At 43.0% G+C, this 22,067-nt stretch overlaps 1 protein-coding gene across 1 annotated transcript; it reads right to left on the reverse strand.

Moving 5' to 3' along the window:
• Nucleotides 1-4,101: 4,101 nt before the first annotated feature.
• LOC140899421 (uncharacterized) lies at nucleotides 4,102-7,885 on the reverse strand. The gene is made up of 2 exons (XM_073314944.2): nucleotides 6,978-7,885; nucleotides 4,102-5,421 (listed from the first exon to the last, which is right to left on the reverse strand). The coding sequence occupies exons 1-2, from the start codon at nucleotides 7,701-7,703 to the stop codon at nucleotides 4,885-4,887; spliced, it is 1,263 nt and encodes a 420-aa protein (XP_073171045.1). The 5' UTR covers nucleotides 7,704-7,885; the 3' UTR covers nucleotides 4,102-4,884.
• Nucleotides 7,886-22,067: the final 14,182 nt, after the last annotated feature.

The raw sequence follows: 22,067 nt of genomic DNA on the forward strand, positions 1-22,067 counted from the left end.
CAACAAATCATTTTCATCTCTGTCTGATAATTCTGTTCTTTACCATGGTTTCAGTTAATTTACCTAGTTCTGAAGTTAGGCTGGTAATTGCCAGGATTGCCTCTGGAACCTTTTTAAAAAATTGGCATTGCATTAATTATCCTCCAGTCATCTCCTACAGAGGCTGATTTAAGTGGTAGTTTACAAACTACAGTTTGGAAGATAATAAACAGAGAACTGCACAATGAAACGTATTTGCAATCACTTTTTGGAGCAGGACTGCACTTTAAGGTGTTAACTTTATCCCTTTTAAACCCTTACTGAATTGAAACCAGACACTCTGAGAGATCACCACCCTCCTTGTATCACAGCTGGTATCAGTGGAAGTGGCTGAGTAGGAGATCTCTGCATATAAGAGAGAGGGAGCTGCTGGCAAGAGCGCTGTCCATTAAGTCTCCTCAACTGTGGAATATGCTTTTCCTCTGGGCCTGGATTTGTTAACAGACACATCTTTCCTCTACATCAGTTGAGGAAGGGGAAGTGCAGTGTGGCTTGGAGGGGTTTGCTATGAGATCTCTTTTATTAAATGATTTTTAGGATCTCAAGCAAGCATCTTGCCTTTGTTACGGCACTAAGGGGCCTTAAAGCTGACCTAACGGGGTAGCTAGGATTCCTCTTGTGTAAGGGAATCCACAGGTGGTATACAGTCAGCATACTCAGCTCTACACCTCCTCTCCCAGCCCCGTGTCAAGACCTACCCCCTAATGCCATCTAGAATATGGTGCTTGAGGGATTCACGTTGGGCAGTGAGGGGCTTGAGTGGAGTGCACTGTGCTCTAGTCCTAGCTGGTGAAATAATCTCAAGGGGGCTGTTACTGCTAAAGTAAGTTACAGGCTACTGCCTCTTACACAGGTGGCCAAGGAGAACTCTAGGGATTGGAGGAAGGTGGAGACGGAGTCACACATGTAAGTGAAAGGGGAATTCTTTCATTGAACTTGCTCTTAGTTAATTAATCCTGTCTCATATTTAGCTAAAAGGATTTGAATGGTTCTTGTCTCCATTTAAATAAACTACATTTTGTATTTAGCATGAGTTACTGAAATCACTTGCTTTTGATGTCTTGCTCTCCATTGCCTATGTATTAAATTACCAAAGGACATGTCTGATTATGAAACCCTTTTCTTGTTTTTTACATCTCCTGTCATTAAAGCTGTATAAAAAGGCAGCCACAAAAACTCATCGCCATCCTTGACGAGGGGCATGGCTACACTTGCAGATGTAGAGCACGGGGAGTGAAACCAGCCTTCAGAGACCACAGCAGAGAAAACGCTGCCGAGTATTTACACTCTCAGCTGGAAGCGTACTGGCATGGCCACATTAGCAGCTCTTGCAACGCCACAGAGAGCAGTGTGTGTGGTAGCTACCCCAGCGTTCAAGTGGCTGCAACGTGCTTTTCAAATGAAGGGGGTGGAGTGGAGTGTGACAGGGAGTGTGTTGTGTGTATGTAGGGGGAGAGAAAGTGGGTTTTTGGGGTGCTGAGAGTGTGTCAGCATGCAGTCTTGTAAGTTCAGACTCCCCTCTCCCACACCTCTCTCTCACACACTCACAGCAAGCAACATTCCACACTAATGGTTGCTTTGTCCCGGAGCAGATAAGCAGTCAGCTGTCAGAAGTGGAGCTTTGAAAGGGGATATCTGCATTCCTACAGCCGACTCCAAAACAATGACAAGAGTGGCCACTTGACCTAAGGGGATTATGGGATGTTTCTGGAGGCTGATCAAAGCACAGTAATTCAACACCTCGTTCAGATAGACGCTGGGGCATTTCAGCCGAGACGCAACAAGCGTTATGCTTCTCGTGGAGGTGGATTACCAGGAGTGCTCCAGCTGCAGAGTCCAGGGGCTCTAAGTGCCTTGCCAGTGTGGACGATTCAGAAGTTAGGGTGCCTGGGGCTGCTTTAATGCACTCTAACTTGCAAGTGTAGCCAAGCTCTCGAACACGTAAAACCTAAAAAGAAGCTATATGAGTCATAAGAAAGTAAAACATAAAATCCAGAACAATGTCCATCAGGCAACTAAACATACTTGCACTAGCAGAACCTTATTCATCCATTCTGCAAATATAGCTTCAAATATTTATGTTTTATTAATTTATAGGGTAACTATGGGCATGTCTACACTTGCAGATGTAGAGTGCTGTGAGTTAAACCTGCCCTCGTAGAGTGCAGTAGGAAAGCGCTGCAGTCTGTCCACACTTACAGCTGCAAGCGCACTGGCGTGGCCACATTTGCGGCACTTGGAGCAGCATTGGGAGTGGTGCATTATGGGCAGCTATCCCGTAGAGCACCTCTTCCCAGTCTGGCACTGTGGCTTGTGGGAAGGGAGCAGGGAGTGCAGGGCATTCTGGGTCTTGTCCCAACGCCCCATGATGCATCGGTTCGCATCCCAGCAATCCCTGTGCTTCCATCCACATTTGGCACCATCTTTCAATGTTTTTTGTACTGTGCGCTCTGTCTTCCCTTTTGGTCTGCGGGAATGAAGCCCGAACTGCTGAGGAGTATGCTGACGAGTCTCGCCAGCACGTCACGTTTGGCAGCGTAGTTATTCCTTATGATCCAAAGTGACAGTGAGGGCTCCGACGATGATATCGACTTGAGCAACGCATATGACACGAGTTTGCTTGTGGCATTCACGGACATGCTCACCACCATGGAACACTGCTTTTGGGCTCAGGAAACAAGCACTGAGTGGTGGGATCACATCGTCATGCAAGTCTGGGATGATGAGCAGTGGCTGCAGAACTTTCAGATGAGAAAAGCCACTTCCATGGAACCGTGTGAGGAGTTCTTACCCCACCATGAGGCGCACGGACACGAGATTGAGAGCTGCCCTGATGGTGGAGAAGTGGGTGGCTATTGCAATCTGGAAGCTGGCAACTCCAGATAGCTACCAATCAGTCACTAACCAGTTTGGAGTGGGGAAGTCGATCACTGGAATCGTGTTGATGCAAGTTTGTAGAGCCATTAATCGCATCCTGCTCAGAAGAACCATGACTGTGGGTAACGTGCATGACATTGTGGATGGCTTTGCACAAATGGGTTTCCCTAACTGCGGAAGGGCGATAGATGGCACGCATATTCCAATTCTGGCACCAGTCCACCTAGCCTCCGAGAATCAGAAGGGATATTTCTCAATGATTCTCCAGGTGCTTGTGGATCACCGTGGGCATTTCACTGACATTAATGCAGGCTGGCCTGGAAAGGTTCATGACCCACGCATCTTTCAGAACAGTGGCCTGTTCAGGAAGCTGCAAGCCGGAACTTTTTTCCCAGACCAGAAGATCACCGTAGGGGAAGTCAAAATGTCCACTGTGATCCTTGGAGACCCCGCTTACCCTTTAATGCCATAGCTCATGAAACCCTACACAGGAAGCCTTGACAGCAGCAAGGAGTGATTCAACAACAGGCTGAGCCTGTGCAGAATGACCATGGAGCGTGCTTTTGGCCGTTTAAAGGGCCGCTGACGCTCTCTGTGTGGGAAGCTGGACCTGACCGATGACGGCATACCCGTGGTTGTATTCGCATGCTGTACCCTCCATAACATTTGTGAAGGGAAGGGTGAAAGATTCACTCAGGCATGGAACTCAGAGGTTCAACACCTGGAGGCTGAATTTGAACAGCCAGAGAGCAGGGCTGTTAGAGGGGCCCAGCGCGGGGCTGCAAGGATTAGGGATGAATCTGAGGCTGAAAGCCAACAGTAATGTCTGGTGCCCTGCACGGGAGTGAATTGCAGTGCTTCTAATGTTAGTAGGAATCTGTGTTTGCTCCACTGACTTGCAGGGCCTGTTTTTTTCCTGGGCTATTTTATTTTATGCAATAATAAAGAATGTTTTCAAAGCCAAAAAATCTATTTATGTCCTCATGCCCCCACCTGAGATAACATAGGGAAGAGCAGCCCTGATCCCTCACTCATTCATAATCCCACCAGAGGTGGACTCTGAAGGAGTGGGGATGGAAGTGGACCATGGTGTTGCGGTTCAGTGATGAGACAGAACACAGCTTTATGCAAGCAAGCAGGCTGGTCAGCGGAGATGGGCTGTTCTGCTCCCCCCGCCTTCCACCTTCTCCTTTTATTATATTTCTCCCCCTAAGCATTACACACTGCTACACAAAGGAATGTATGACGTTAATTCATATGCTTAGTTACCATCCTCTATCTACTACAATCCTGGTTCTCAGGCCTTGAGCCCAGGCTAAAAAAACCTCCCACAGTTGCTGTCCAAACAATCAAGTTCTCAGGGTTCATATCTAGCCCTTGTCCTTGGATAGAGCAATGTGTGCATTGCTCCTAGGAGACAGTCAGGGTGTGCCCCGCCTGCTTCCAGGTGGAATAGCTAGACATTAACCCTTCATCTCCCCTTTTTTGTTTATTGATAATTGGCCATCTCATGGTAGCCGCCAATTTGTTTTATCATGCTATTTAACTCCCAGACAGACAAGGACATAACCTGGGGAGCTTTCCAGGGCAAAAATTTTACAAAGTCTTAACAAGGAAGGAATACATTGTACACAGCAACAACAAAAAATAAGCCCAATAATTACAAACACAAAATAACCAAAAGCTTAACATCTGCAATATAATCATCTAAAAGGGATACACTTCTTTTACTACAATTGTAACCAGCAAAAGGCAATATAAGTATCATTCTACTAAGACAGCAAAGGGTGCCATCACTTAAATTTGCAGGAATATAATTAAAGGTGCATGAACCACAAGTAAAAACCCATCCTGATGGTAGGATGATATGGCCATAATTATATGAAACATCAACAGCATGGGAACAATTTAAAAGGGATTAAGAAATTTTTTGACAGCCCAATGGCACCTTTGTACTAGTGCAGTTAACTACACGCGCACAGGTGACATTGTGAGCCCCGGCCGGGTACGGTGTGTGAAGGAATATAGCCGTGCGAGGCAGAGTATAGTTGGCCGGGCCCCAATTAGCCATGCTAAAATACTGGGAGAAAAGATTAGCATAAGCAAAGAGCAGTATCTTATTCTCCTTCGGGCTTGTAACGGGGGAGGCGCTTCCGAGCCAACCCCTACAGAAAATAGCAGGCACAAAAGGCACACAATCATCACAGAATTAGCAGTGATTTGGGCGAGAATCGCCACAAACAAAGTCTTAGGAATTTCTGGCTGCTGATCTGCTGCCAGTTTTCGTTGAGCCGTGGCGACCAATGCTTTTACTGCTCCCCCTGTCACGGGCTGGCTTGGGACGTTACGCCTCCTCCGTTTCCGTCCCGCCGTTGTCGACTCGGGGGGCAACGCGGTCTCCTCCAAGGTCAGCTGAAACTCTGGTATGGGATTCGACAGCCCCTGGTGCCATGCCATGTTGTTTAAGTGCTGGTCGCACGCACCGGGCTGGAACCCACAACGGTCCTGCAGGGAGAGACACAGCAGCATATCCCCGACCCCAAGTGATTAGAGGTGCTGGGCCCAGCCACTGTGGATCGGGCAGCTGACGGTAAAAGACACGCGGTCTTTCCAGTACCTCAGATTTGTGAAAATGCCGATCCGCAGGGGTCTGCTGATCTGCATTCAGTGTTAAATTATTTAAAGTAAACAAGAGGATATACATCTGTTGTTGAATGTCTCCTAAGGTTCAGAGACGCAGCTCCCCTTGTTTTAATTGTTTATCTAGCAAGGTTTTGAGGGGCGGACTGACATTGTCAGAGCAACAAGTGGAGAAGACGCACTGTGAGACGGCGAGTGAGACAACGTCGATCCAAAGCCTCCTCCACCCCGAGTTCGATCCTCGGCAGCTGGCACCTGATAGGGGACTAAAATCAATTGTGCAATTGACCGTCCACGTGGGAGCGACTGTGGAAGATGAGTCCACACCTGAACCTTAATAATGCCAGTGTAATCAGCATCAATGACCCCTGGAATGACAAAAAAGCCCTGTTTCCCAGCATGTGAGCGAGGGAGAACAAGACCCACAAAGCTGGCAGGGAGAGGTCCCGTCACCTGTGTAGGTATGGCACAGACCTCCCCTGGCAGCCGAAAGTCAGTGTCCTCCTGCATGATCAAATCAAGCCCTGCACTTCCAGCAGTCGCTGCCCTCATAGAGTCTACGGATTCCAAGGCAGAGGAGCGATTGCCTGAGTAGGAAACACCCCCGTTTGGCCCTGGGTTCGGGGGGGACCCGTCGCGCGGTTTCCCGACCCGCTACGACACTGATTAGCCCAGTGATAACCTTTCCCACACTTGGGGCACTTCTTTGAGGGTCGGGCTGGTGCCTTAGATGAGCGGCACTCCCGCTGAAAATGACCCTCCTTACCACAGCGGTAACAGCGCTTCCCCTCCTTCCCAGTTTTTCTGAGGGCGGCAGCCAGAACTCCAGCCTTGTGGGCTTGTGTGCCAATGTTCTGGCACGCCCGCAGCATGTCTGAGAGCTCTAAAATACCAGAGACTTGTGCTGCCTGGAGAGCACGGCGGCAATCCTCATTTGCATTTTCAACTGCCAATTTTAACAGGAGCTCGTGAGCTGCCTCAGTGTTATCCACCTGTCGGAGGATAGCCTCCTGCAATCTGTTGGTAAAATCCAAAAAGGACTCTAAGGCACCCTGATGGATACTGACAAAGCTTTTGGTAGGCTTGCCTGAATCCGGGACCTTCTTGAAAGCATGCTGGGCACAGGTGGAGATAATGGGGAAGACGGCCGGAGGGAGTTGAGACTGCATCCCAATAGTAGCAAACTGGCCCTCCCCTGCCAAATGCTCATAAATGATACCTTGCTCTCTATATACCTGGGCTTGGCGTTCTGCCATCTGCCGATACTCACTAAGCCAAATAACATACTGACTGGGTGACAACATCATGCGCAGCAGCGTTTTCCAATCCTCAGGGATTAGGGAGTACCCAGCACCCATCCCTTCAATGAGACCACGCACAAAGGTGCTAGTCAGGCCAAATTCACGAATTGCTTTCTTTACCTCTCTAACCACCGAGTATGGCAGAGTGGTCCAGGTGCCCACGGGGTTGCCCTGGTCATCATTCTGCCAGGTCACCGGGCAAACGGAGACCAGATCAGCCAGCTCCTCTGCTGTAAGATCTGATCGAGCTTTCGCTGCGTGAACCATTTGTTGCACCAGCGAAAGCTTCTGAGCAGATGCAGATGACTCTCCGGGGGGCCCCATGGGGGGAGGGTAATCACACACCGGCTCCGGTGGGGAAGGCCAGGGAGGCGGTGGTAATAGAGGCACTGGGGGCGAAGCAGGGGGAGGGATGGCTGCAGGAGCGGACGGGGGTGGCAGGATCGGCAGCTCCTCTGTTGGTGCTGAAGAGGGCCTTTCCAAGGCGACACGCTGTGTCGCATCACCAGGAGGGGGGATGACTGCAGGGGCGGACGGGGGCGGCGAGAGCACCAGCCTCGCGAGGGAGGGTCTGTCTGAGGCGACACGCTGTACCACGTCGCGGCAGAGGTGCCAGGCATGTAAAGCCTGCACGGGTGCCCGAGGCTCTTTGTGCAATGTCTGGCCCAATCGCTCCCAGTCCGCTAGCTTAAGGCTTCCAGCTTCAGGATACCACGGGCACTTGGCACGCACCTCCTGTAGCAGGAGAGTGAGTTCTCGAGCCGGGCAGTCATGCTGAGCCTTACGCAGCAAATACTGCAGCTCATTGCAGTGTTGCACTTGCAAAGCAGAGAGGGAGCTTCCCATACTTACCACAATGAAAAATACTCACCGGGATCCACGAAGTGGATGAGTGACGCGTCTGAAACCCTTGCCGGGCGAGGTGAGTGCTGAGGGCCCCACGTTTGGGCGCCAGTTGTTGCGGTTCAGTGATGAGACAGAACACAGCTTTATGCAAGCAAGCAGGCTGGTCAGCGGAGATGGGCTGTTCTGCTCCCCCCGCCTTCCACCTTCTCCTTTTATTATATTTCTCCCCCTAAGCATTACACACTGCTACACAAAGGAATGTATGACGTTAATTCATATGCTTAGTTACCATCCTCTATCTACTACAATCCTGGTTCTCAGGCCTTGAGCCCAGGCTAAAAAAACCTCCCACAGTTGCTGTCCAAACAATCAAGTTCTCAGGGTTCATATCTAGCCCTTGTCCTTGGATAGAGCAATGTGTGCATTGCTCCTAGGAGACAGTCAGGGTGTGCCCCGCCTGCTTCCAGGTGGAATAGCTAGACATTAACCCTTCACCATGGGATTCATATGGACAAAGCACCAGGAAAAAACATAGTTCCTAAACGGTAATTTTGTCCATGTGGATCTCATTTGTGGTGACTGGCTAGCAATTCCCAAATTAATAGGACGAGGGTCTGAGGACGCCTAGCTACAGCTAGCTAAATAAGGATTGCAGAATTGTTCTCCTGATTTTGCCTATCAGCACTGAATAGGGAGTCAATCCGGAGGCTCCTGAAAGGAGATGAGTCCCAAAGATCTTCCTACCTGGGAGCCAAAGACCTAGACAGCCAGTGGGCAGTGTCAGGGAAAAGGAGGAGTTATAAATCCTGAATACTGACTGACATGTTAGGGCAACCAACTGAAAGCCCAGGAGAGCTTGCATATGACTGAGACAACCCTGACATGTGCACTGAATCTGGACAGGCTCTGTTTTGGGGGAAAGAAGATGACTGCAGGGACCTGTCTCCAACAGCAGGAGGAGAGACAGCTGCCTTCAGAAGGAAAGAGAGAAGGCACACAAAGAACCCAGGGCCCATTGATCCTAACATGAGCCCCAGAAGAACCAAGAAATGAGTGGATTCTACCACGCCTGGGACCAGGTGTACTTTACTGCATTATTGTTGTGGTAGCTCCTAGGGGCCCCTTTCAGGAGCTGGCACTGCGTCGTGTTGGGTATGTGAAGTGCGGAGAGCTCTCTAGGCATCATGTCCTGAACAAGAAGCCATTTTTTATTATTGTTACTAAAAATAAGACACCTGAACACAGAATATGATAGGTAGCATTTCAGGTGTGAATCCTGTGATTATGGTGTCAATTACAAAAGCGATATAAGAAAATATACAAGGTGCGGTAAATCAACTTTATGTGCAGAGTGAAATAAAAATAATGCTATTTAGTCTAATAAAAATAATAAATGGGGCTGAGAAAGTATGTTCATAACCGAGACTGTTATCGTGTTGCTATCTGTTGGAGTCAGCATCTCATTTGCTGGCAAACCAGACAACTTGTCTCTCATTTTATTTAAATACATGTAAAGCAAGATTTGCCATTAGAGCTTTCGCACTCCATAATCATGAGATTAACACTTCAGTGACGCTCAGTTGGCATATATTTTAAATTATGGAGTCTCAAAACATATCAGTTTCATGCGCCAACTGTGGACTTTCGGGCTTGATCTAACCACTCTGTAGGGAAAGAGCAGGGAATTAATTAAGTGCAGACTGATAAGACACTTGGTTAGTATTGCAAAGTTATTGTTCCCCCAAAAGAAGCAAGATTTGACACAGAAATTAAGATTACATTTGGCATAGACATTTATGGACACATTCATAAATAGTGTACAAAGATAGAACTCTGCTGACCTCAACACCAGCTTGACTTCAATGAGATCTTCCCACATATGCCTTGGTGACTTGGTTCACAGCGACTTGTTGACACATCCTCATATTTCAGCTTTGCCAAAAACCAAAGAGATTTCATTTCCTCCCACATACCCTTGATATAAACAGTCACATACAGATGGAAATAACTGTTTTTACCTGGCTGCTTTAGTTAAATAGAAAAACCATAGCCTTCTACTTACTCTTTTTCAGATCTATAGTACAATATCCAGCAAAACAAGGAGTATAGATTTAGCAGCGCATAGATGTAGTGATTGGACCTACATCATATCATGGTATTTTGCATCAATTTTGAAAGGTTGGAGGAGTTTGTTCCAGATCCTTATCCAAACATTTAGTTATTTAAATGGTTTCCACAGTAATTGGCAATAACAGAAATTCCTAATGCCTTATGGAGCTGGCATGATAGGCCTGCCATTAATTTATAAAAATAAATCATAATTTAGATGTAATTTTGCAGTTCCATGTAGGGAGTTAATATCCAGCTGGGGAATGTTTACAATATTTTAGTTGACGTTTTTCATAGAGCATATTTTCAAAGTTAACCAAAACGCCAAGACAATGTAGCAGCATCATGACTGGTTAACACAAGCCAACACTTTGGTTCATCATTGTTTCCAAAGTGGATAATAGCTTTTGGTTAATGATACATCACAGAACCATTCACATTAGAGGGAGAAAAGGCCTGTTAGGTCATTCAGTTTAACTGCCTACCAATGCAGGGTTATTCCCTACAGTTAATTCCCCAGGCCCTCTGGCTCCTTCACCAAAGCAGACTGCATGCTTCAACCTTGATGCTTAAATCTCATCCTTTAAGGTTTAAACCAATCCCACACTGTTAGAGCTCTACTGTGGAGGGCAGATTATCCCCCAGCTGCCCCCAGCAGTGTTCTTACACCTTTGTCTGAAGAATCTGGTAATGGCCACTGCCAGAGAGAAGACACTGGTCTAGATCTTGAATACCGGACAGGACCTTGAGTCCAGGAAAGCAATTCCTATGTTTCTACAATTCCTATGAGCTACAACCAAGGGTCCAGAGGATAAATCAAAACCTTCCAGGCTCCCTGGCTTGACCACTGGACCCACCGGGACCCTTCCAGTGCAGTAGATTCAGCAGCCTCCCCTCCTGCCTTATAAATCAAGAGAATCCTCTTTAACACTTTAATTCAATTATTAGAGTCATCTGTATGGGAAACTGAAACTGTTCATTTCAGAAAGGAGACAAATAAGAGGGGACATGATAGAAATACACACACACACACACACAAAATAATGTGGAGAAGTTAAACCAGGTGTTTCTATGTACCCTTTCACATACTACACGAACATGGGAACAGACAATAAAATTAAAAGGCAGCAAATTTGAAACCAATTAAAACAATGCCATGCCAACCAGAATAGACTGCAACTCTTCCTGTCTGATCTGTATTGACTTTCTGAGCTAACAGAAGAACAAACTAGTGAAACTAGGTCAGAGGGCATAACTCTGAATACGCTCAGGGAGCTGGTCTCTTGAGTAAGAAGGTGCTAAATTTTACAAAGCCACTTTAAAACCTAGTAAAATATGTACTCCTCTTGTGTGAGCCCTTTTCCCAAAGTCAATAATAAACATGTAATTAAACAAATAATTCAACATGTCACATTGAATACTCCTCACTAAGGATTAGCCACATGTGAGATTTTAAAATGTATAGCCTTGATTTTCCACTGCCTTGCACCTTGTGTGATCCTTTCTACCTGGGCACAGTGGGTCTTCAGTGTTACCAAATCACAACAGTGGTCTTTTACGCTCCCTTTGCAGAGGGTAAATGGCTGCTCAATGTGCAAGGCAGTCGATAATAAGGCCCCATCCATTTTAAAAAAAATCTTTGTACACACAAAAAGATCTAAAATTGTGTTTTAAGGGGATGACGTATCAGTATAGCTTTCTCAGATTAAAAAAAAAGTCTTGGGATTTCAAATAAAACAATCACCTCTGGGTTGAAAAAAAACAGGGAACGATTGAGCATAAAAGGAGAATTTTTCATAAAGTCATGACGAGTGAGTGAAGAGAGGTGGTTCTAGTAAGTCACCTTGCAAGCTTAATTGTAGCATTGCTATTACCTGTGTTATAATTAATGTACTCACTGCTCAAAGTGGGTGGGGATCATGAAATACCTTCTACCCAGAACTCATTACCTGCTTCTGGCAACACTCGGATTTTGACTTATAAAAATATAGATTACTCATTGTTTATCACAGTTCAAAGAATATAAAAGCAGTCACTATGAAAATTAATGAACTGAAGGGCTTCAGGTAAAGCTGGTTGGGAAGTGCGTGTGAACCCCCTGAGAAAATGTAGACAAAATTATTTTTTTCCCTATTTTCATCTAAGTTTTCCCAATGGAAAATTTTGACTTTTGAGGGGGAGGGGATGGTGATAAAAGACCCTCTAAATTTTCAACTGAAAACAGCCAACAATATTGCAGCAAAAAACTGCAAAAAAACCCCAACAACAAAAAATCAGCCCCAAATTATTTTTCCCCCATCATGATACCAAAAAATTGTTCAGTTTTGGTTTTCTGTCCAAAAAAAAAAAAAAAATCAAAAATTGACAAGGAAAATAGATTTCAGAGTGGTAGCCGTGTTAGTCTGTATCAGCAAAAAGAACGAGGAGGACTTGTGGCACTTTAGAGACTAACACATTGATTTGGGCATAAGATTTCGTGGGCTAAAACCAACTTCATCAGATGCATGGAGTGGAAAATACAAAAGAAGATAGATAGATAGATAGATAGATAGATAGATAGATAGATAGATAGATAGATAGATAGATAGATAGATAGATAGATAGAGAACATGAAAAGATGGGGGTTGCCTTACTAACTCTAAACTCTAAGGAGACAAATCAATTAAGGTGGGCTATTATCAGCAGGAGGAAAAAAATTACTTTTATAGTGGTAATCAGGATGGCCCATTTCAAACAGCTGACAAGAAGGTGTGAGTAACAGTAGGGGGGAAAATTAGCATCGGGAAATAGTTTTTAGTTTGTGTAATGACCCACCTATTCCCAGTCTTTATACAGACCTAATTTGATGGTGTCCAGTTTGCAAATTACTTCCAGTTCTGCAGTTTGTCATTGGAGTCTTTTTTTGAAGTTTTTTGGTTGAAGAATTGCCACTTGAGGTCTGTAATTGAGTGTCCAGGGAGGTTGAAGTGTTTTCCGACCGGTTTTTGAACGTCTTACATCAAAAACCCAATTTTCCATGGAGAAAGGGTTTTGATGGAAAATTGTTGACTGGCCCTAGTTTTTAGATTTTTAGTTACATGGCACTTTTAATGGACAGCTCCTTCCCTATTTATGATTTCTTTGTGTCCCGAGTAGAAATTATCAAGGAGGGAATACTCCCTCTTTACACATCGTTGAACATTTTGCACCTTGTGCACTTTGGAAACCGATCAGTATTCTATTTTATTTTCCCCCTACCTTTTTTAAAAAGTGCCTGCAAAAAATGTGACAATGGTTAGGTCGCTGGTGTACTGATACAACTACCTATCATGATGACCAATACTGTTTCATTGTTCCCTTGAACTTCCCTGTCTGTCTGTATCCACCTGTTGTCTCTTGCCTTATTCTTAGATTGCAAGCTTGTTGGGACAGGGACTATGTTTCTGACTTGTACCAGCATGATGGTGCTCCATTATTAGGACTTCTGGGAGCTGGCATATGCAGTATTATGACTTATCTTGCAGTAAAGTGAAGGTTTTTAATGATTCCATTATTTTAGTCTCATTGATAACACAGCAAAAAGCCACCATAAGAAATGCATTCAAATTACATCAAGTCAATTACATCAATTTTCAAATTTTGAAATTCCAGTGGCAAAACTTAGGACAATTTTGACAAAATTGTGATTTCCCCCCTTCTTTTTCAATGAAGTACAGAGCTGGTTGAAATTCTTCAAATTTCAAAAATCAAAAATAAAGGAGGACATTTTTGGAGAAAACATTTGGAAAATTATTTGTTTTTTAAAATAATCTCTCATGCAAATGTAATTAACACGTGCCACAGATGCATTCTGAGGACAAGGAAAAAACGATGTGCATTCATTTATCTCAGAAAGCAGCAATAGCCTAACTAATCTGCACACTGGAGTGGTTTATCACCATTAGAATTAACTGTGTAATTTTAAATTCCTCTATCTTTGCTTTAAAAAACAACAACAAAAAGCTTTGCTGGGGGGGGGGGGGAGATTTGCGACGTCTGTTTCCACTCCAAAAAAGTAGTTCCTCGTAAAAGGTTGAGAGAAAATAGTGGGAAAATAAAGGAGTAGAAACATCTTTTCTCTATTTTATATATATTGATTATTAATGTTTTCTACCCCTCCCTTTTCATGGTTACCTTGACTATATAGACCTCTTCTCCCTCTTCCTGACCCTCACAAGCCTATGTGCAATTTCAACAGCTGGGTTTAGCTTTCAAAAATTTAACAGTGGACATTTTCTGCCTCAGTGGGTGATAAATGCAACCTTCTATTGATAAAATATTTTTTTCTCCCTGCAGCCAAATCCATCAGTCCTCACACTTCATCCACCACAATATAAAATTTAGAAAATCCATTAATCAAACATTCTTCCCTCCTTCCACCACAAAAAGCCATTATTTCCATCCATACACTGTCCCCAAAAAATCCATCAGCTTCACATTCTCCCTGCTCCCAACATCCATCAATCCTCCTGTCACAGTCCAGGGCAACTGCACCTGTATTTTTCCTCTAGGCTCCCAGCTGTATTCTTCACCCCCATTCTAGGTTCCTGGCTCCTCAACCGTTGCCTCTCGCGGGTGGTGTCACAGTACTCACAGCTAATAGTGCCAAACTCAGGTCAGACTGGGGCTATGTTCTATCATTAGAATCATAGAATATCAGGGTTGAAAGGGACCTCAGGAGGTCATCTAGTCCAACCACCTGCCCAAAGCAGGACCAATCCCCAATTTTTGCCTCTGATCCCTAAATGACCCCCTCAAGGATTGAGCTCACAACCCTGGGTTTAGCAGGCCAATGCTCAAACCACTGAGCTATCCCTCCCCCTAGATTTCACGAAGCCAGTAGCAAATTGTACTCCTGGCTCACTATATTAGTTTTACCATAGAGCCACCAACAGTGCCCCTTAGAATCTCCAGCCCCTATTTTACCACCAGGACACACTGGATTTTATGATGAAAACTTATTAAAATGAAAATTCACCACACATTTAGGTTACTTCCAGCCCCAGATGGCCAGTCACTTACCCCAGATCAAAATATACTCCATATCTCACCAAAGACATAAGAACAGCCATACCAAGTCACACCAAAGGTCCATCTAGCCCAGTATCCTGTCTTCCAACAGGGGCCAGTTTCAGGTGCTCCAGAGGGAATGAACAGAACAGGTAATCATCAAGTGACAATGCTTTAGCCAATCCTTTAGTAAACCAAAACTAAAGGTTTATTAATTAGGAAAAAGTAATACGAGTTATAGCAAGGTTAAAGCAGATAAAATACTTTTCAGGTGAATTAGAGTTTGTATTTTCAAAATAAAAGCAGAGATGTAGCAATCTGTCAGTTTCATAGAGTCATTTCATTAATTCTCTCAAGCCTTCCCAAAATTGGCTTTTTGGGGACCTCTCACTGGCATCTGGAACCTCTCTGTCGGTGTTCAGATAGATCAGAGGTAAGGATCGCTCCCAAGCCTTTCCTGTTACGGTTGAAACAGGCTATCAAACTGACAGGCATCTTCACCACCTGGGCTTTGATGAAGAGCAAATGCAGCCAGTCTGTGATCCTAATTGTTGTTTAATGTTCAATACGCCATTCAAAGGTAATGCATTTAATAAGACTCATTCAGGCCACTAAGATGGTCTATAGGTATTTTACAATATAAATCAACACGTTTCAGATAGATGCAGACAATAACATTAGCATTCCACTAGTTTTCATGCATTAAGTAAATCTTCATTTAAAAATGCTAATACATTATTTGATTTAAGGTTAATTAAGCACAGGATACAAAGATTAATAAGCACATTGCAACAACAGACTAATTTAGTTACACTAGAACACATCAAACAGGATACACATGCAATGTAAATAGCATTCAGCGGGTTACAGATAAATGTAGGCAATAACATTAACATTTAACATACAAGTGAACTGGGACACTTAACACTGCATTGAGGTTGTGACCTGATCTCAGCTAGCTGCTAGTGCCACCCTTCCTGCCTCCCCCATTCTAGGTTCCAGGCTCCTCAGTTGTTGCCTCTCTTCAGTGGAGATCCTCATCTCTCTCTATTCTGACCAAAGTATTTCCAGGCTGAACAGTTCCCTGCCTACGCTCTAAGTTTCCCACCAAAAGACAGTCTGCCTAAGCTGGCCTGCTTCACTTCTCTGCTTAGAGATGGTACACAGTGTAATTACCACAGATAAGTTACCACACAGGTTCTGTGTAAGCAAGCACATTTAGTCTTTAGGCATAGGCATTACAGAGAAAACATATTTACAAAAATAAAAGAACCTACACCTATGCTAATAAGCTTACCAAGCATCATCACAACTTCAGCAAGATGCTGGCTGGTGATAGCCCTTCAAACTCCACGCAGGATTTCCCCCTGTGGTCACAAATTCATCACCATTTCAGCTCAGAAAAGCATTCCAGTCTTACAAGGTCTCAGGATCCCAGTCCTTCCAACTCTTCCCAAAGGATTGGGCCCCACTCTTGGAACAGAAGTCCTGGTCATTTCCTGGATCAGAAAGAAGGCCTTGAATCAGTTTTAATTCAGGCTTTTTAACTAAAAGTCTGTTCTTTGTCTGTTGGTCCCTGGAGAATCCAGTTTGAACCAGTATATTTGAGCCTCTCCCCAAATGGTGGTAGCTCTCTGGGGGTGTTACAACCAGAGTGAATTTGCCTAACCAACCCCCATTGTTTTTAGTTCCAGAAGGGCTGTGGTTACCCTGCCCCATGGAATTACATGCAGCCCCTCAATACATATTTGCATTCTTAATACAATGAACTCCTAAAATACTTAAACTTAATTCAATAATGTTCAACATAATTCAGTAAGGTTTATGTAAGATACTGCAGGACACTGTCATTTCTGTCATAATGCCTACTCCCGCCCTTTGGCTCAGCTTCTGTCAATTCATCATGCTTCTTCTTCCCTAGTACTTCAAAGCAGAAACTCTAGATGGGGTTCTTCCCTGGCTGCTCTTCCTTACGGCAGCACTAGTGGTGACAGGTGGGCTGTTTTGTTCTGGTAACAGCACATGTTGAGAGGCCAGTTTTCCTGCAATCTTAGGCTGAGGGAGGTTGGCTGGGTTCGGAGCGGGTCTCCTCTGATGATGGGTTGCCACTTCCTTTACTTCTGTGTCTTGGACAGAAGACAAAACCCTGCCCCTACCTGGGCTTTCTTCACATGGGCATAAGCCCTCTCTCAACTACTTCACACCATCCATTTTCCATGTGATGTCCATCTGCAGACTGGCCAGTGTTTTTATGGTTAACACAGTTCAATAGTTTCCCTATACTTATAATGATTCCCTTCCTTTTTTCTCAGAAGATATGCTCTTGTCTCACTACTCCAATCACATGCACTGCTAACATAATTCCATTTTAAAGTATCTAATTAGGTACAAATTTACAGAGCCATATTACATGTGGATGCAAAAAAAATCCCATAAAATTGATTATAGTGTTTATAATGGGTTTGCAAAAGAACTTTGTGTCACATTACTCACCACCCTGATTTTTATAGTATGAAATATACAGCCATTCTTTGTTCCATTACTCATTCCCGTATCTATGATGAGATGAAGCTGAATACAAGTTGAACGCTCACAATAAAGTGCAAGTCTAAAGAAAGGAAGAAGAGTCTCACCAAGTCAGTGGGACACTCACAGGTTTGAGAGAGTGGGAGGCAATGGAAATGATAAAACAGAAGGTGAAGTAACATCTCATGCAGGGATTTTTACCCTACTCCTGGTCCTTAAAACCAGCTCCAGTGTCGAAACTGCATTAACTTAGTATCTTTTCTTCTCGGCTGTTCCTAGTTTCTTCGCTAGTACTTCTGTAGATGGTCACACTCATTGCGCGAATCCTCCCATTTGTTTTATCATAGTCATACTGGCCCTGGATTCTGCTTTGTGCAATTTGCTGATGTCCCTTCTCTCTGCCTTACGGCTTTGATGTTCAGCTACATCAGAGCTCCTTTCTGCACAGCGGAGGCCAAGGGGAGTGGGAAAGGAGGGGAAAACATGTCCTTACAGTTGTTATGTTACAGAACTGTACTATAGACATGCCCTGATATGCCATCACCATGTCTTCTATGCTGAGATTGCCTCAGGGGGGTATAGTGTAGAGATGGGGGCAGCTTTTAAGGTGCCTTTGCTCTGTCAGAACAGTACAAAAGGGCTTTAGAATGTGCCAAGATTTGGTCCCAGGACTCTCTGAAACGTCTGTCTCCTCAACCCAAGCGACTTCTGTTACCTTCCAAAGGAGAACTCCAAGGTCCAGATACCCAACAGCAGTTCGGCGCCTAATTACCTTTGCATATCTGGGCCTATGTCTTTTATCTCCCTGCAATCTCTGAAATTTTAAAAACAGTTGTTAGGGCTATCGATTAATCACAGTTAACTCATGCAATTACCTAAAAAAAAATTAACTGTAATTAAAAAAAAATATTGCAATTAATTACACTGTTAAATAATAGAATACCAATTGAAATTTATTAAATATTTTTGGATGTTTTTCTACATTTTAAAATATATTGATTTCTATTACAACACAGAATACAAATTGTACAATGCTTACTTTATATTATTTTTATTACAAATATTTGCACTGTAAAAATGATAAACAAAAGAAATAGTATTCTTCAATTTACCTCATACAAGTATTCACCTCATACAAGATACAACTATCTATCGTGAAAGTGTAACTTACATATGTAGGGTTTTTTTTGTTTGTTACATAACTACACTAAAAGCAAAACAATGTAAAATTTAAGAGCCTACAAGTCCATTCAGTCCTACTTCTTGTTCATCCAATCGCTAAGACAAACAAGTTAGTTTACATTTACGGGAGATACTGCTGCCTGCTTCTTATTTACAATGTCACCTGAAAGTGAGAACAGGTATCCATATGGCACTTTTGTAGCTGGCGTTGCAAGCTATTTACGTGCCAGATGGGCTAACCATTCATATGCCCCTTCATGCTTCAGCCACCATTCCAGAAGACATGCTTCCATGCTGATAATGTTCATTAAAAAATAGTGCATTAATTAAATTGTGACTAAATTCCTTTGGGGAGAATTGTATGTCCCCCTGCTCTGTTTTACCAGCATTCTGCCATATATTTCATGTTATAGCCATCTCAAATGATGACCCAGCACATGTTTGATTTACGAACACTGTCACTGCAGATTTGACAAAATGCAAAGAAGGTACCAATGTGAGATTTAACATTTAAGAATCTGAAGTGCCATCCAAAATCTGAGAGGGACAAGATGTGGAGCATGCTTTCAGAAGCCTTAAAAGAGCGACACGCAGATGCGGAAACTACAGAACCTGAACCACCAAAAAATAAAATCAACCTTCTGCTGGTGGCATCTGACTCATATGATGAAAATGAACATGTATCTGTCTGCTCTACTTTGGATCATTATCAAGAAGACCCGTCATCAGCATGGATGCATATCCTCTGGAATGGTGGTTGAAGCATGAATCTTTAGCACATATGGCACATAAATATCTTGCAACACTGGTTACAACAGTGCCATGCGAATGCCTGTTCTCTCTTTCAAGTGACATTGTAAACAAGAAGTGGGCAGCATTTTCTCCTGCAAATGTAACCAAACTTGTTTGTCTGAGTGCTTGGCTGAAGTAGGACTGAGTGGACTTGTAGGCTCTAAAGTTTTATATTGTTTTATTTTTGAATGCAGTTTTTTTTGTACATAATTCAACATTTGTAAGTTCAAAGAGATTGCACTACCGTACTTATATTAGGTGAATTGAAAATACTATTTCTTTTGGTTTTTTTACAGTGCAAATATTTGTAATCAAAATAAATATAAAGTGAGCACTGTACACTTTGTATTCTGTGTTGTAATTGAAATCAACATATTTGAAAATTTAGAAAACATCCAAACATATTTAAATCAATGGTATTCTATTATTAACAGTGCAATTAATCATGTGATTAATCACAATTAATTTTTTTTAACGGTAGTTGTTGTACAAAAGCACTATACTGTTGCTATAGATACATATTTCTGTACTATTACTTACACTGAAACACAAACACACGTAATACTACCACAATCATCATCCGTTTTAGGGCATGAAACTTTAAGGGGTGGGTGGGAAATCCCTTCAATCCCCACAAATTTGTCACATGAGATCTAAGTCTGAGAATTTTTTTTTTTTAAATAAAATTGAAACCATCTTGTTTTAGCCACTTTGAGTCAGAGGAATACAAATGATCCCATTGTTTTTGTTTCATCTGTGCTCGTGTAACTCAAAAATAGATTTGTTTCCTAAAGACAAATACAGCAACATTGGCCTTTGATGACTCGCTACTGCCTATTTATTTCAAAAGAAGATTAAGAAAGCTATAGTTATGTAAAGATGACCTATTGCTCATTGGCAGTGAAACATTTTATAAGAACTTCAACACAAAAACATGGAATGTAGGGCTCATAAGGCCTTTAACTATAGAAGATTGCTCATACTTGTCATATGGGCGGGGGGGGGGAGGTTTCTGCTTAAATAATGCATTAAAATCAGTGATTTTAGCTAGGTGAACAATTTGCAAAAAAAAAACAGTTAATGATTTCAGCCGGTTCTTCTCTTTGCAAATTGTCCACTAGAGCTGGTCAGAATATGATTACGTTTTCCACAGGGGAAAAAAATTAAATTTTTAAAAAATGTTTTCATAACATTTTTCATCAAAAAGCATTAATGTTTCAATTTAAAAAAGTTTTGGCCAGAAACCGTTGAGAACTGAAAATGTTTTGGCTGAAAACTGAAACATTTTTCATTTTCTGACAAAAATGCTTCAGTTTGGGATTTATCAGTTTTCTGATGAAAAAATCATACTTTTTCAAGGAAACTACACACTTCGTGAACTTTTCTGTTTTTCCTCTGTAGTGGCACACAACCATGAGTGCCAAACTCAGGGCAGACTGTCAAGAAACAGGACATGAATCCCAAACTGACTGTGAGTTCTATACTTAGATTTCACCAACCAATTAACAAGTGTGAACTCATCAAGCACTATAACAGCCTTTCACCCCTTACACCAAAAATCATAATATTCAGGTTACTCCAAGTCCCAAAGGACCAGTCTCTTAGATCAATTGTACCTCAGATCTCAAACCAAAGACAATATTTGTAGCCAATCCTATAGGAAACTAACTAAAGGGTCATTGACTAAGAAAAGAAAAGAAAAGAAAAGAAAAGAAAAGAAAAGAAAAGAAAAGAAAAGAAAAGAAAAGAAGTTATTTACAAGGATAAAGCAGGTAAACATACAGACACAAATGAGATATAATCTTAGGTTCTGAAAGGTAATAGTGGTTGCTATAACATACAAGTTCTATATATCTTCTAGGGCTAACCCAAGCCAAGAAGGTTGGGGATCCCTTGCTTATGCTTTGAAATATTGCATTCTCCAAATTCCAAGCAGCATAGTGATAATTCCCCCTTGACAGGGATTTTTATGCTTGTCCCCCAGCATTCAAACTGTGATGAGATTAGGGTTTATGCTCTTAGCCTTTTCATGGGCGTGTGGGAAGCAATCAGCAAAGTCTTTTGTCCACTGATGTTTAGCTGGGGAGAAGATGACACATCTTGTGGTAAACTAGCATTTCACACTTCTCTCCTGAGTGTGGGGTTTTACGGTTTTAGCAAACACTTTCATACAGCAGAAAAACTTAATTACCACCTTATAACATGGGATACAGATATTACAAATAAAATTAATACATGCAGCATTCTACAAGCATTTCAAAAATCTAAACACTAAATACATTCTTATAATTCTAATAGCTACTGGGGCAATATTAACACACCAGCGAGCCGGACTTGTTTCTAGCTATGCATTTCTCAGTGTTCAGTGAGGCCCAGGGGCCTTGGCATGAGGTCTGCCAGCATCACACCCTCAAAACACTGTTGCCAACTTTCACGCAGTAAATAAGCACCCCGACTTTCACAATAAGCCAAAAATCAAGCTAATCCCATTTCAAAACAAGCCAATATCTTAAAAACTCCAACACTCTATGTGACTAGATCCCCCTGGCATGCAGTTTGGGACTGTGGTGGGCCTGCTGTGCACCCTTGACTCTCTCCCCCCATTGTCCCTGCTTGCCCCTTGCCCCCCTTGCTGGGAACTGATAAAAAAAAAAAAAGAAGCAACAAGCTACTAGCCATACAAACTACAAGCCAAAAACTAGCCAACAAGCAACTCACAAGCCAATT

Source organism: Lepidochelys kempii, chromosome 1 (assembly GCF_965140285.1).
Source record: "Lepidochelys kempii isolate rLepKem1 chromosome 1, rLepKem1.hap1, whole genome shotgun sequence".
NCBI lineage: Eukaryota > Metazoa > Chordata > Testudines > Cheloniidae > Lepidochelys > Lepidochelys kempii.